Here is a 13,543-nt window from a genome sequence, read left to right on the forward strand (position 1 = left end):
GTTAGGTACGTGCACGCGTCGCTAAGCAACTTTACTTTTCACGCGTACGCGTCAGGTACGCGCACGCGTCGCTCCTCGCTGGTCATCTCCTTTAATTCTTGTGCTCCTTCCATTTGTGCAAGCTTCCTCTCCATCCTCTAAGCATTTCTGCCCTATATAGCCTTCTTCTCTTTTTCTGCGGAAGCTCCATCAAATCCAACCAAATGCTACCTAAAATAAACAGAATTGCACAAGACTCAAAGTAGCATCTATTGTGGCTAAAAGATAATTAATTCTTGATTAAACTCAACAAATTGAATGCAAATTCACTAGGAAAAGATAGGAAAGATGCTCACGCATCACTTCCTTGCATCCCAACAAGTTGCACATACTTTGCACCCATTGTTGGTCACAATTGATTAAGATCAAATCGGATTTGTCAAAATTGATGCTTAACCCCGACATCAACTCAAAGCATCGTAGAAGCCTCTTGTATTTCTTAATAGTCTCCTCCTCTAGCGGACAAAACAACATAGTGTCATCTGCAAACTGAAAATGCGACAATTCTATGTTGTCTCTCCCAACTAATAATGGGGATATACGTCTGTTCCTAACTGCATTTCCGACCATTCTATGTAGGACGTCAACAACAAGTACAAACAAAAAGAGAGATAGTAAGTCCCCTTATCTCAAACCTCTTTCCATCTTAAACGACTTTATTGGTGAACCATTTATCAAAACCGACATAGAAGTTGTGCCGACACACTCCATAACCAACTCCCTTCACTTTCGCCCAAATCCCATCTTCTGCAAAACGATATCCACAAAGATCCACTTGACTTTATCGTAATGCTTTTGAAAATCTAGCTTGAGTTTTTTTTTTCCTTATTTTAAGCCAATGCACAGTTTCACACACAATAAGTGCCCCATCATGTATTTTACGACCCTTAACAAATACACTCTGAGTCTCCCCAACCAGTCTTGGTATCACTGATCTCATCCTCCTAACTATCACCTTCGAAATCACCTTATACACACATCCAACCATACTGATCGGGCAAAGGTCTTTGATTTCCTTAACCCCAGTGAACTTGGGAGCCAACGCAATCCATGTAATATTAGAGTCTTTTGGTTGTCTGAATGTCTGAAAAAAACCAGTCACAGCTGTCGTAAACTCAGTCTCAATCTCATCCCAATACTTCTTAATAAAGTTCATGTTATACCCATCACTTCTTGGTGCTTTAGATGATTTACAGTCCTACACAACCTCTTTAATCTCTTCAACTGACGGCAATACCTCTAAAGCCACAGAATCCTCTTCAGATATCATATCCACCAGTCTATCCCTGAAGCTCACCACATGAGACTCCTCTTGATGATACAGTTGCTTATAAAACCCTCTGATAGCAATCTTTATTCTAGCTGAGTTTCTAACTAATCTTTCATTAATTACCAGAGCATCAATCCTGTTATTCCTCCTCCTCGAAGAAGCTATGTAGTGAAAGTATCTGGTGTTTTTGTCCATGTCCTTCGCATGCTGAGATCGTGACATCTGTTTCTAGTGCAACTCTTTTCTAACATACCATATTTCACAGCAAGTCACCAATGCCTTATTTCTTGCCTCCACTGTTCCATCATACTATGTCATCTATCTTCATTATCTCTTCCTCAAACTTCATAATTTTCTTATCCATATCACCAAACTTGCCCTTGTGCCATCTTCCCATAAAAACTTTCAAAGCCTTCAATTTTTCTGTGAAATATACCTCCCCTAAGCCCCTATATTCCTCCTTAACCATTATTAGAAAACCTTCATTTGTAAATCATGAGTCTAGGTTTCTGAACGGTCTTGGGCCGCCTCTCATCTTTGTATTTTTCACTATCATCGGATAGTGATCTGACAAGCCCCTTGGTCCTCCTCTTAGGCGAGTCTCTGAGAACTCCTCAATCCATTCCAGACTAACCATCACTCTATCAATCCGACCACATGAACAACCTCTAAACCATATATACTTATGGTCATTAAGGGGTAAGTCCACTAAGTGCATATCTTGTATCCAATTCTTGAATACGTCAACAGATACTGTTAAGCTACTAGTACCTTTTCTTTCCTCTACCTAGATAATCTTATTAAAGTCCCCCATAAAGTAACAAGGGACCTAGCATAATCTAGCATTATAGCTCAACTCCTCCCACACAACAAGTTTCTCATCTCTAGTATGAGCGCCATAAACCAAGAAGAAAGTGCAATTAAAATTATTTTTTAATAAAATCCCTTCAACACACAACCATCTCTCTCTTTTATAGCAATTATTCTTTCTAAACTTAATTTCATCCCATAGTAACAAAAACCCACCCGATGTACCATTAGACGCAATATATTCCCATCCCATACTATCGCACCCCTAAAGCCGCACTATATCAAATCTCGTCATTACATACCTTTTAGTCTCAATTAATCCTAACATATTCAGTCTATATTTCTTCTTTAAGCCCTTTACCATGCTTAACTTTCCATCTCCACTCAACCCCCTAACATTCCATGAACTAAAAATCATTCTAAAAGATTATTACATACCTTTTTTTTATTTTTGGGTCTGTAGTGTTTTGCTTTCGACATTTGTTTTGCCAATCCCTTTTTTTTTAGCATTTTCTTCATTATGAGCTTGGAGAATTGCGATAATATCATCTTTTTTATTGTATAATATTGCACCAAATTCCACTGCTAATTTCCATGTCCTCTTGTTTTTCATCGTTTGCTCCTCCACTTTCAAACTCTGATTGTCGCTTGTACCGCCATCAATTCCATCACCTTCTCCCTTGTTAGAGTCTCCCCAATTTCATCTCCACCGTGCCCAAACTCACCTTGCCTACTGCCGAACCTCTATGTTTATTAACAACATGAAATTCATGATCCACATGCTCATCAGTCCAGGTCCTATTTGCAGTTTCACTACTAGCCTTGTTCTCACCCTTAGTACCCGTGTTCCCAACATCATCCCCTGCATTACACACCTCCCTGTTACCCCCCATATCGACAACATCTTCATCATCTCCATAGCCTCCCATTACCGAGTCCTCAGCATCCGCAACCCCTGCTTCACCTGGGTTTATTATGTCCCCTAATAATTTAATTTTGATGCATTGTCAATACAAAATAATTTTATACATGTATTCAATTACGTAATATCACATCAGTAAAAATAACCACCATCTTTTAGATTATTGATTGTACTGCGTAAAAAGTCACCCAAAAAATGAATATAATTGAACGATTGTGTAAACGGTAATGTTTAGGAGACAAAAAATAATCAATTTAAATTTAACTTATTTAACATTTATTTATTATAGAGTGCATTAAATAAAATCAAGAATAGTAAGTTTTGATAGTTTTTGACTAACTTTTTGTTTTTCAAAATTTTTTTATTATACAAAATATTTTAAAAAACTGTTAGTGCATTAAAATTAATCTGATATATCAATTGTAAATACTTATGTAGATACTTGTGTGTGCAAAGGTATATTGTTCTAAGATTGAATTAGGACACGCATAGCATTTTTTCTTTCCAAAGATAAGATGTGTAATTTTATATAATAAAATGGTTCTGTTAGATAGACAACAGAAAATTTGAACAACATAAATAATGGGCCGTTTTTTGGTCCATCGAAGATAAAAAAAAATTCACCCCAATCAAGTAACAAAACTTTTTTACCTTATCTTTTCAAATTTCTAACCATCCAACACTATTGCCTCTCCTGAAAATCCTATCAGCACCATTGTTGTCCAACCAGTTCCCCACTGAATTTGCAACAAGAACAATCATCCCTTTTGTATGTAAATAAACATCCATCCCTTTTATATGTAAAATAAAATATAATAATGAATTTACAATAAGAACAACCATCCCTTTTGTATGTGAAATGAACATCCATCTCTTTTGTATGTAAAATAAAATATAATAATAGATTTGCAACAAGAACAACCATTCCTTTTGTATATAAAATGAACATCCACAGGCAAATAAAACCTCTAATAAATACCTTGTCAGAAATTTGCTCCTCCACAATATTACCATCTGAGTGAGTATTGTTCTTATATGGATACTTGGAGGGAGAGCTCAGCCTCTAGGAATCGATGTCGAGTTGTTATCTTCGGTGCCGACCTTTGAGCTTTGTGGTAATCCGAGCTTTACTCCAAGAGGATGTCCAATCGCGTAGAGCTTTGAGCAAGAAACAGGGGAGAGTGTACCTGCAAAGGCACTCCGAAACTTAAGTCAGTATTGAGAATTCAATGTATCTTTTAGGATAGAACATCATACCTTTTTATAGGTGATAATGTATAAATTGGTTATGTTCCTGCTTTATTTCCTGTATTAAAGAGCAATAATAAGGGTGAAACGTTAGGTTGGACGTTTCACTTTTGTGAAGCAGTCCGTTAAGCTGATTTGTAACGTCACTTTTTAATAAATGACATTGATTGTCGATTAGTAACTGTAATACCGATTAATAACGTAAATTGTCGAGTAATGACTGCAATGCCGAACTATAACGCCAATTTTCTGGGTAATAATGTGAACAATGCCGAGTTATGAATGATAAAGCCGATTTATAATATTGGATTTGTAATGACCAGACCACAGCCCCCAAGCTTAGCCTGAAAAAATGTTTAATGAAGCAGGTTGAGCTTTTAATGATGTATGAGTCGGCTGCTGAATAGTTCGGTGTGTGCTTCTGTCTTGTAGCCCCCAGGTTAAGGTGCTTTATTGAACAGTTACTGAGACTATAGGCATTCATGATTAGGATAGAAAAATAATTAAATGAAGGTATTAATGAGTTTGCGTGTTTCCAAGGTGGGTTTATTGGGTTTGACGTGACTGATTTGATGGGAAGTGGAAGCGAGATTTTGGGTTAAAGTGTGTGAATTAAAGTTTAGGAATTCTGAAGGTTTGCATGCTTGCTGTTTTATTTTTCTCAAGCGTTTTCAACCAAAACATGAGTAAAAGAGGTGAGTGTCTCTTAGTTCTTTTTAGTTTTTCTGCTTAATCGTGTTCTCTTCTTCTCCTTCTCTGCTTCTGTTTTTCCAATGGGTTATGAGAAAGAAACGAAAGGGGAGGTAGATTGGTCTTATGACTGGGTGAATGATGATGTAAGGGATCGTGTTTCTCTGTTTTTGGATGTTGGTGCTGTGAATGAGATAGATAAGTCTAAGGTTGCTAGGGCTAATTCTGGGGTTCGATTGGAGCTGCTCTCCTGTACGGTTGACGATAGAATTTTTCATAGAGGGGAGGGTTTTGAGCATTTTTTTATGTATAGTTGTGTTTTGGAGGAACTAAGGGTGAGAATTCCTTTCAGTGATTTTGAGCGTAAAGTTCTGAAGCAATTGAACTGTGCGCGCTCACAACTTCACCCCAATGGTTGGGCTTTCCTTCGGGCATTTGAGATTCTTATGGAATTTTTGGAAGAAAATCCATCAGTGGAGTTGTTTTTCTCATTGTTTCAGGCGAAGGGTGTTTGGAAGGGTGGTTGGGTGAACTTGAACAACTCTCCGGGGTTTGGTGTGTTCAAGTTATATAAATCGTCTTTTAAGAACTTTAAGGAAATGTACCTTAAGGTAAGTAGTTGCGAGGATGACTTTCCGTTCTATGTGGACGAGCATTTGGGGAAAAAAATTTTTCTCTGGTGGTGTTCAGAGCCTCAAAATATTTTAGGACCTGAAACTATAAGTCCAAAAGATGAGTGCATAATTGAGCTTTTGACTGAAGTTGTTGATCGGAAGGAGTTGATTTCTGTTTATGCTCTGCTGCACTGGGAGGAAAATAAAGCTGCTGTTATAGATTATCTGGGTAAGATTTTGAATTGTGGATGTTGTATCATATCTGACGTTTTTTGAACATGTTTTTGTTTTTCTTGGTTTTCAGGTAGTAAGTACCCAGGTGTATCTGCAGCGAGTTTGAGGTCTCGTGTGAAGAGCAAAGGTTTGGATAAGGAGGTATCCTCATCGAAGGCAGATAAGGTCGGTATTGGCGAGGTTGATCAGCCAAGGCTAGGGAGGAGGAAAGTTATTGCTAAGAAGAGAAAAGGTGCTGTGGTGGATTTGTCCGACATTTCTGATGATGAGAAGGATGATGTTCCGATGGAGGAGGTTCATAGGTTTTGTGATAACCAGAAGAAGTTGCATGATTTTGTTGAGCAGAGTGAGAGGTCGTCGCTCTAGGGGAAAGATTATCCTTTCATGATCACTGCTGATGAGGTATGCCAGACCCCGTCTGATGTTAGTTTGGCGGAAGAGGTGGGGGATGTGGCGATTGATCAATATATGCAAGTGACTTCTATTTTGTGAGGTAAAAAGTTTATATTTGTGTTTTTGTTTTGTGGAAAAGTAATGTGTTAATGTCTGATCCTCAGGTTGTGGGTCTGCCGCTGGCGACTTTAGGATGGAGCCGTGAAAAGATTCATCGGAAGTTGGTTGAGAAAAAGGAGGATCCGAGTTTGAGGGAAGAGTTGGCTATAAAGGTTGCTAAGGTTTCCGAGCTTGAGGTGAAGTTAGTTGAGGTTGAGAAACATTTGAAAGAAGTGAAAGAGAGCTATGCCAAAGATGTTGAAGATTTAAAGAAGAAAGAAGCAGACTTATCTTCTATGAGTACCCGTATGATCGAGGTTACTGCTCGGTTGAAGGTGGTGGAGAAGAACAAGCAAGGAGAAATTCTTGATTCCTTCCTTGAAGGATTTGAGAGGGCTGTTCTTCAGGCGAGATTTCTGGCTCCCGAGGTGGATTTCTCGGCAATGGATCCAGGCAAAATAGTGCAGGATGCGTTATAGTTGAAGATGGTGGTGCTGCTGAGCAAGGAGATGAAAATGTTTAGTTTGTGTGTTGTTTTGCAGCTGTTTGACTTAATTTGCTCTTAATTTTGTGATATTATGTATGCTGCTGTTTTGTGAACAACAAACTGTTGGTATTTCAGGTTACATGCTGTCTTCTGCATGTTAGGACTATAATATGATATTGTTATTTGTATGATATGTGGGTGGTTTTCTGGTTTGTGAATGTGGCATTGATGCGAAATATAGTAGTGGTACTAATGGTGTAGTGCTATTATTTTGATGGAGAAGTACCATGTAGAGGACTGATTAGGCCGAATTCGTGATGCCGAATCAGATAGTGAAAATTGTATTGTGTTTTAGTGAGCAGCTATGATTTTAATTTAAAATCGGTTAACATGTATTCAGTTGCGAAGGATTTGTTCGGCAGTTTGTTAGTCTGACCCGTTATTTGTTTAATATTTGCGGCATAGTCGGGTTATAGCATTCTGATTCTTACTAAGAGATTTGATGGATTTGTTGAATTCGGAATGACTGGATTCCGATTTAGATCGGTAATTTGTTTGGTAAATTCGGCTTGCGATTAAGATCTGATATTTGTTTGAATGAATTTCTATTATAAGGTCTGCTATCGGATTCATTGATTGTATCTGAGTATTGGGTTCCGTTTTAAGGTCGGCAGTCGGATTGACTGATTGTTTCCGAGTGATTGGGTTCCGTTTTAAGGTCGGCAGTCAGAATGACTGATTGCATCCGAGCGATCGGATTCCGTTTTAAGGTCGGCAGTCAGAATGACTGATTGTATCTGAATGATCAGATTGATAGTATAGATCGGCATTATATGTTTATGCATGAAGCGAGAAATGTAGAAAGTGATGAGTTGATAAAATGAAATATTTATTGAAGAACCTTTGATTCCAAAGGCCCAGGTAGGCTAGCCTCGTTAAAACCTCTCTAAGCAAAACCCTTGTGGGAAAAATCTTGGTAGTAGGAAAAAGAGTACTGGCATGTCCCTGGTTTTAACTGTAATATGACTTTAAGGAAGATACATTCCAAGTGTTAGGGAGATTTTTACCCTCTAGGGTTTGTAGTCGGTAGGCTCCATTGCCGATTACTTCTGTGACTCGGTAAGGGCCGTCCCAATTAGCTGCTAGTTTGCCATGTGGTGATGGTTTCCTAGCTTGTTCTGTTTTTCTAAGCACAAGGTCATTTACACGGAAGGATCTTGGATGAAGTCGTTGGTTATATCTTCGGGCAATGTGCTGTTGCATGGCTAAATATTTGATTGCTGTGGATAATCTGAGTTCTTCAATGAGATCAAGTTCTGTTTGCCGAGCTATGTCTTGTGTAGTTTGGTCGGCCAATTCTATGCGTAGTGAGGATTGGGAGATCTCCACTGGTATCATTGCGTCTGAACCGTAGACTAAACGGAAGGGTGTTTCCTTTGTGGTTGAGTGAATTGTTGTATTGTATCCCCATATGATCTCTGGGATAAGCTCGGCCTAGAGGCCTTTGCATCATCCAGTTTCTTTCTTAGAGCATGTAGTATTACTTTATTTGCGGCTTCAGTTAACCCATTTGTTTATGGGTGCTCTACTGATGAGAAGTGTTGTTTGATTTTCAAGTTCTGCAAGAAAGATGTGAATTTTTGATCGGCAAACTGGCGAACATTATCTGTGATAATGTGCCGAGGAATGCCGAATCGACAAATAATATATTTCCAAACAAAGAAAAGCATTTCTTGTGATGTAATCTTGGCTAGAGGTTGTGCCTCTATCCATTTGGAAAAATAATCAATTGCTACCACAAAGAATTTTACCTAACCTGCTGCTGTGGGGAAAGGTCCGAGAATATATATGCCCCATTGGTTGAACGGCCAACTAACCTCGGAACAGTGTAGGAGTTCGGCCGGGAGATGTGTAACCGAACTGTGTTTTTGGCAGTTGTTACAGCTTTTAACTTTTGCTTGACAATCCTTTCGTATTGTCGGCCAATATAATCCAGCTCTGAGGATTTTTGAAGATAGACTTCGGGCTCCGAGGTGTGTACCACAGATCCCTTCATGTGCCTCAGCAAGTGCAAGCTCGGCTTCTGTTCTACAAAGACATTTAAGTAATGGATGAGAGAATCCTCGTCTATATAGGCAATTATTATAAATTGTAAAAAAGGAGGCTTGTCGGCGGAATTGTCGAGCATTTTCGACGTCGCCTGGCAAGATCCCTGTCTGGAGATACTGTATGTATGGGGATCTCCAATCTGCTTCCTGTGTTACACTTAAGACTTGTGTTAGTTCAATGCTTGGTTTGAGTAGTGTTGACTGATAAAGTAATGACCCATTTGGTTGAGTGCTGGCGAGTTTAGACAGAATGTCAGCTCGGCCATTACTCTCCCTTGGTATGTGCTGTATTTAATATTTAGAAATTTTTGAAAGTAAATTTTGTACGACATCCAGGTATTTTGAAAGCAAAGGGTCCTTTACTTGGTATAAGTTGTTTACCTATTGGACGATAAGCAAGGAGTCGCAATATACATTAAGTTCAGTGATGTTTAGGTCGGCAGCAAGTCTAAGGCCGGCAATTAGTGCTTCATACTCACTTTGATTGTTGCTTGCTTTAAATGAGAAGTTGAGGGAATGTTCGATGACGTTGCCATGGCCATCATCAAGTATGATACCTGCTCCACACCCTTGTGGGTTGGAGGATCCGTCGACGTATAAAGACCATTCGATGTAGTCTTCAGTTGTACTTGGTACTGAGAATTCGGCAATAAAGTCGGCCAAAAACTAGGATTTAATGGATGCTCGGCTTTCTTACTTGATATCGAATTCTGATAGCTCCACCGACCATTTTATTAGTCGCCCAGCCAGCTCAGGTTTCTGCAGGACTTGCCGCAAAGGTTGATCTGTTCGAACATGGATTTCATGGCTCTGAAAGTATGGTCGGATTCTTCTGGCTGAGAAGACAAGGGCGAGGGCCAGTTTCTCAATGTTCGGGTATCGAAGCTCGGCATTCTGTAAGGTTTTGCTGGTAAAATAGATCAAGAACTGTTTCTTTTCTCTTTCTGCGACAAGGGCGGAGCTTATAGCCCAGTTAGTGACAGATAAATATAAGAATAATGGCTCCCCTTGTAAGGGGATTTGTAAAATTGGTGGTTTTGAAAGAGTTTCTTTGATAGTTGTAAATTCTTGTTCGCATTCATCAGTCCATTGGAAAGCTTTTTTGTTTTTTAAAGTTTGGAAAAAAACATGAGGACTTAGAAGCTAGGCAAGGTAAGAATCTAGAAAGTGCAGCAAGTCTCCCTGTTAACCGTTGGACTTCCTTGATGGTGTGTGGACTTGTCATGTCTAAAATAGCTCGGTATTTTTCTGGATTTGCCTCAATACCTCGGCTAGTGAGCATGAAGCTGAGGAATTTACTGCTTTGAACCCCAAATGCACACTTTTCGGGATTTAACCGCATGTTGTATTTTCTTAGCTGTCCGAAGATTTAGGTGAGGTCATCAAGGTGATTTTTGCCGATCTTTGTCTTGGCAACCATATCGTCGACGTAGACCTCAATATTCCTGCCGATTTGTTTGGCAAAGATTTTGTCCATTAGACGTTGATATGTCGCACCTACATTCTTAAGGCCAAATGGCATGACTTTATAACAATAGTTTCCATAGTCAGTAATAAAGGCTGTCTTATTTTGATCGGATGGATACATTTGGATCTGGTTATAACCAGAATATGCATCCATAAAGCTGAGTTTTTCAAAATCAGAGGCATTATCAACTAAACAATCAATAGAGGGCAAAGGGTAGGAATCTTTGGGGCATGCTTTGTTGAGATCGCTGAAATCAACACACATGCACCATTTACCGTTATGTTTTTTAACTATGACGACGTTCGCCAACCATGTTGTGAATCTAATTTCTCAGATGAAGCCCGCGTTGATGAGCTTCTTGGTTTCTTCTAGGGAAGCCTGTTTTCGGTCGTGGCCGAGGTTTCTCTTTTTCTGTGCTACAGGTCGTACAGATGGATCTAACGCTAACTTGTGTGATATGATGGATGGATCGATGCCTGACATATCAGCTGGGGTCCAAGCAAACAGGTCGGCATTTTGCTGTAAGAATGCTCGGAATGATGATTTTTCTTTTGAGGATAAAGTTGAGCCGACGTATGTGAATTTGTCCGTGTTTTCTGTGAAATAGATTTTATCTAAGTCTTTTGTTGGGGTTGGCCTTTCTAGTGTTCCTGCTCTGGGATCAAGGTCGGCCAGCATGTGTTGGTCGTTCATGTTGCCGATATTGTGAACATGTGTTCTTGTGTTATGGTTAGGTCTTTTGAGACTATTGTTGTAGCACTCCCTGGCTTCCCGGGCATCACTGTGAATGGTTGCAATTGTGTTGTCCTGCAAAGGAAACTTAACACAAAGATGAATTGTAGATACTATAGCGCCGAACCTATTTAAGAAAGGTCGGCCAAGTATTAAATTATAGGGACTGAAGCATCAACAACTAAATATTGAATGTCTGAAGTTTTTGACGAGGGAAACTTACCAAGTGTGGTTTGTAACCACATAGAGCCCATAATCGGGACTCGCTCACCTGAGAATCCTACCAAGTCACCAGTGGAAGGTTGGATGACGTTATTGCTCAGTTTCATTTTCTGGAATGTTGAGTAAAAGAGAACGTCGGCGCTGCTTCCTGGGTCGAGCAACACCTTTTTAACTAGGAGATCTCCAAGCTGTAGGGAGATTACAACGGGATCATCCAGATTTGCTATACTATTGTCATGATCGGCTGTCTGGAATGTTATCTGTGGAGATCGCAGCAGCGGCTACTATTGACTTTGATCGGCGTTGATGGAAAGTATAAGCTCGGCAAGATCTCTTTCTTGCCGAGCTTGTGGCTCCTCCACCTGCAAAACCTCCGGAAATATAGTTAATTGTAAGTGTTGGTAGTTTGGGATGGCTATTGTTCGGTCGGTCTCTATCTCGGCCATGTTGTGTAACCGAGCTCTGGTCTCCTGAAGGAGGTGCTCGCTGCTGCATGTGGCCGCTGATGTATTTGTCTAGGTGACCCTGTTGAGCTAGTCGCTCCAGTAGGTCTTTGGCGATGACGCAGTCGTCGGTATTGTGTTCGTACTTCTGGTGGAAGGAGCAGTATTTTGATCGGTCGGTGCCTTTTGAATCTGGGTAACTGCCAGCTTTTCTTGGTAGCTTGATTAATTTCAAATTCAAGATCTCCTTGATGATATCATCGCGCTTGGTGTTGAATTTGGTGTAGGTCTCATATCGTGGGATTGGTTTGAAATTCTTCTTGCTGTCCCGTGTTTTGTCGTCGTCTCTATAGTGAGGCTTTTCTACTTTCCGAGCTTGTCGGAGTTCTTCGATGTTGATCTATCCTTTAGATTTTTCACGGAATTCGGCCATAGTTTTTGGTTTGGCCATAGCAATAGTTTCCTGGAATTTTCCTGGTCGTAATCCACTTTTTATGGTGTGTAGTTCCACCTCGGGGTGGAGGTCGGGTATACTTATGGCTATCTTTGGGAAGCGCGTCATGTAGTCCTTGAGGCTTTCGTGCTGGCCTTGCTTGACTGTGTTCAGGTAATCGGAGTCATGTAGGTAGATGGCTGATCCAGCGAAGTGCTCCTCAAAGGTCTTTGATATGTCTCGAAATCGAGAAATAGAACCTGCAGGCAAAGAACAAAACCAATCAAGTGCAGGACCGTCTAAGTAAGATGGAAAACAACGACATAAAACTTTATCAGATGCACCGTTTACTATCATTATGGAGGTGAATTTCTTGATGTATTTCTTTGGATCACCTAACCCATCATAGGGAGTTAGGGTGGTCGGCAGAGTAAACCTTCGGGGTAGCACGAAGTTCATCACCTCCGCCGTGAATGGTCCAGGGGAGCTTTCCTGATCGTCATTCTCTATGTCTTTCTGAGCTTCCTTATTATGTTCGGGTTGCTCCTCTTCCTGTCGAGCAGTGTCTGAGACATGTGTTGGCCCTGACTGCTGCTCGGCTTCTTCTGTCCGTTCTTGTCGGACATTGTTGTCTTCAGTTCGAGTGTTATTCAAGTTGGCAATTTGATTTGCCATTCTTTGGTTCTCCTCGGCAACGGCTTGCCGCAACTCGGTCACCATCCGAAGTAATTCAGATGGTGTGGGTGGAGGTTGTTCATCCATGACTTCAAACGGGAACCTCGAGGCCGATGATATATGGAGAGGTTTATATTTTCGGCCCCACGGTGGGCGCCAATTGTTCTTGTATAGATACTTGGAGGGAGAGCTCAGCCTCTAGGAATCGACGCCGAGTTGTTATCTTCGGTGCCGACCTTTGAGCTTTGTGGTAATCCGAGCTTTACTCCAAGATGATGTCCAATCGCGTAGAGCTTTGAGCAAGAAACAGGGGGGAGTGTACTTGCAAAGGCACTCCGAAGCTTAAGTCAGTATTGAGAATTCAATGTATCCTTTAGGATAGAAGATCATACCTTTTTATAAGTGATAATGTATAAATCGGTTATGTTCCTGCTTTATTTCCTGTATTAAAGAGCAATAATAAGGGTGAAACGTTAGGTTGGACGTTTCACTTTTGTGAAGCAGTCCGTTAAGCTGATTTGTAACGTCACTTTTTAATAAATGACATTGATTGTCGATTAGTAACTGTAACACCGATTAATAACGTAAATTGCCAAGTAATGACTGCAATGCCGAACTATAACGCCAATTTTTTGGGTAATAATGTGAATAATGCC

At 40.2% G+C, this 13,543-nt stretch overlaps 2 protein-coding genes across 2 annotated transcripts; both read right to left on the minus strand.

The window, feature by feature from the left end:
- Nucleotides 1-762: 762 nt before the first annotated feature.
- Nucleotides 763-1,531, minus strand: LOC107627095 (uncharacterized). The gene is made up of 3 exons (XM_016329959.1): nt 1,247-1,531; nt 884-1,123; nt 763-786 (listed from the first exon to the last, which is right to left on the minus strand). Exons 1-3 carry the CDS (start codon nt 1,529-1,531, stop codon nt 763-765), a joined length of 549 nt encoding a protein of 182 aa, XP_016185445.1.
- A 6,286-nt stretch (nt 1,532-7,817) lies between these two features.
- LOC148573457 (uncharacterized) lies at nt 7,818-8,204 on the minus strand. Its single transcript, XM_088505779.1, has one exon. The coding sequence runs from the start codon at nt 8,202-8,204 to the stop codon at nt 7,818-7,820; it is 387 nt and encodes a 128-aa protein (XP_088361905.1).
- Nucleotides 8,205-13,543: the final 5,339 nt, after the last annotated feature.

The sequence above is a fragment of the Arachis ipaensis genome, chromosome B2, assembly GCF_059453495.1.
Source record: "Arachis ipaensis isolate K30076 ecotype BB chromosome B2, ASM5945349v1, whole genome shotgun sequence".
Classification (NCBI taxonomy): domain Eukaryota; kingdom Viridiplantae; phylum Streptophyta; class Magnoliopsida; order Fabales; family Fabaceae; genus Arachis; species Arachis ipaensis.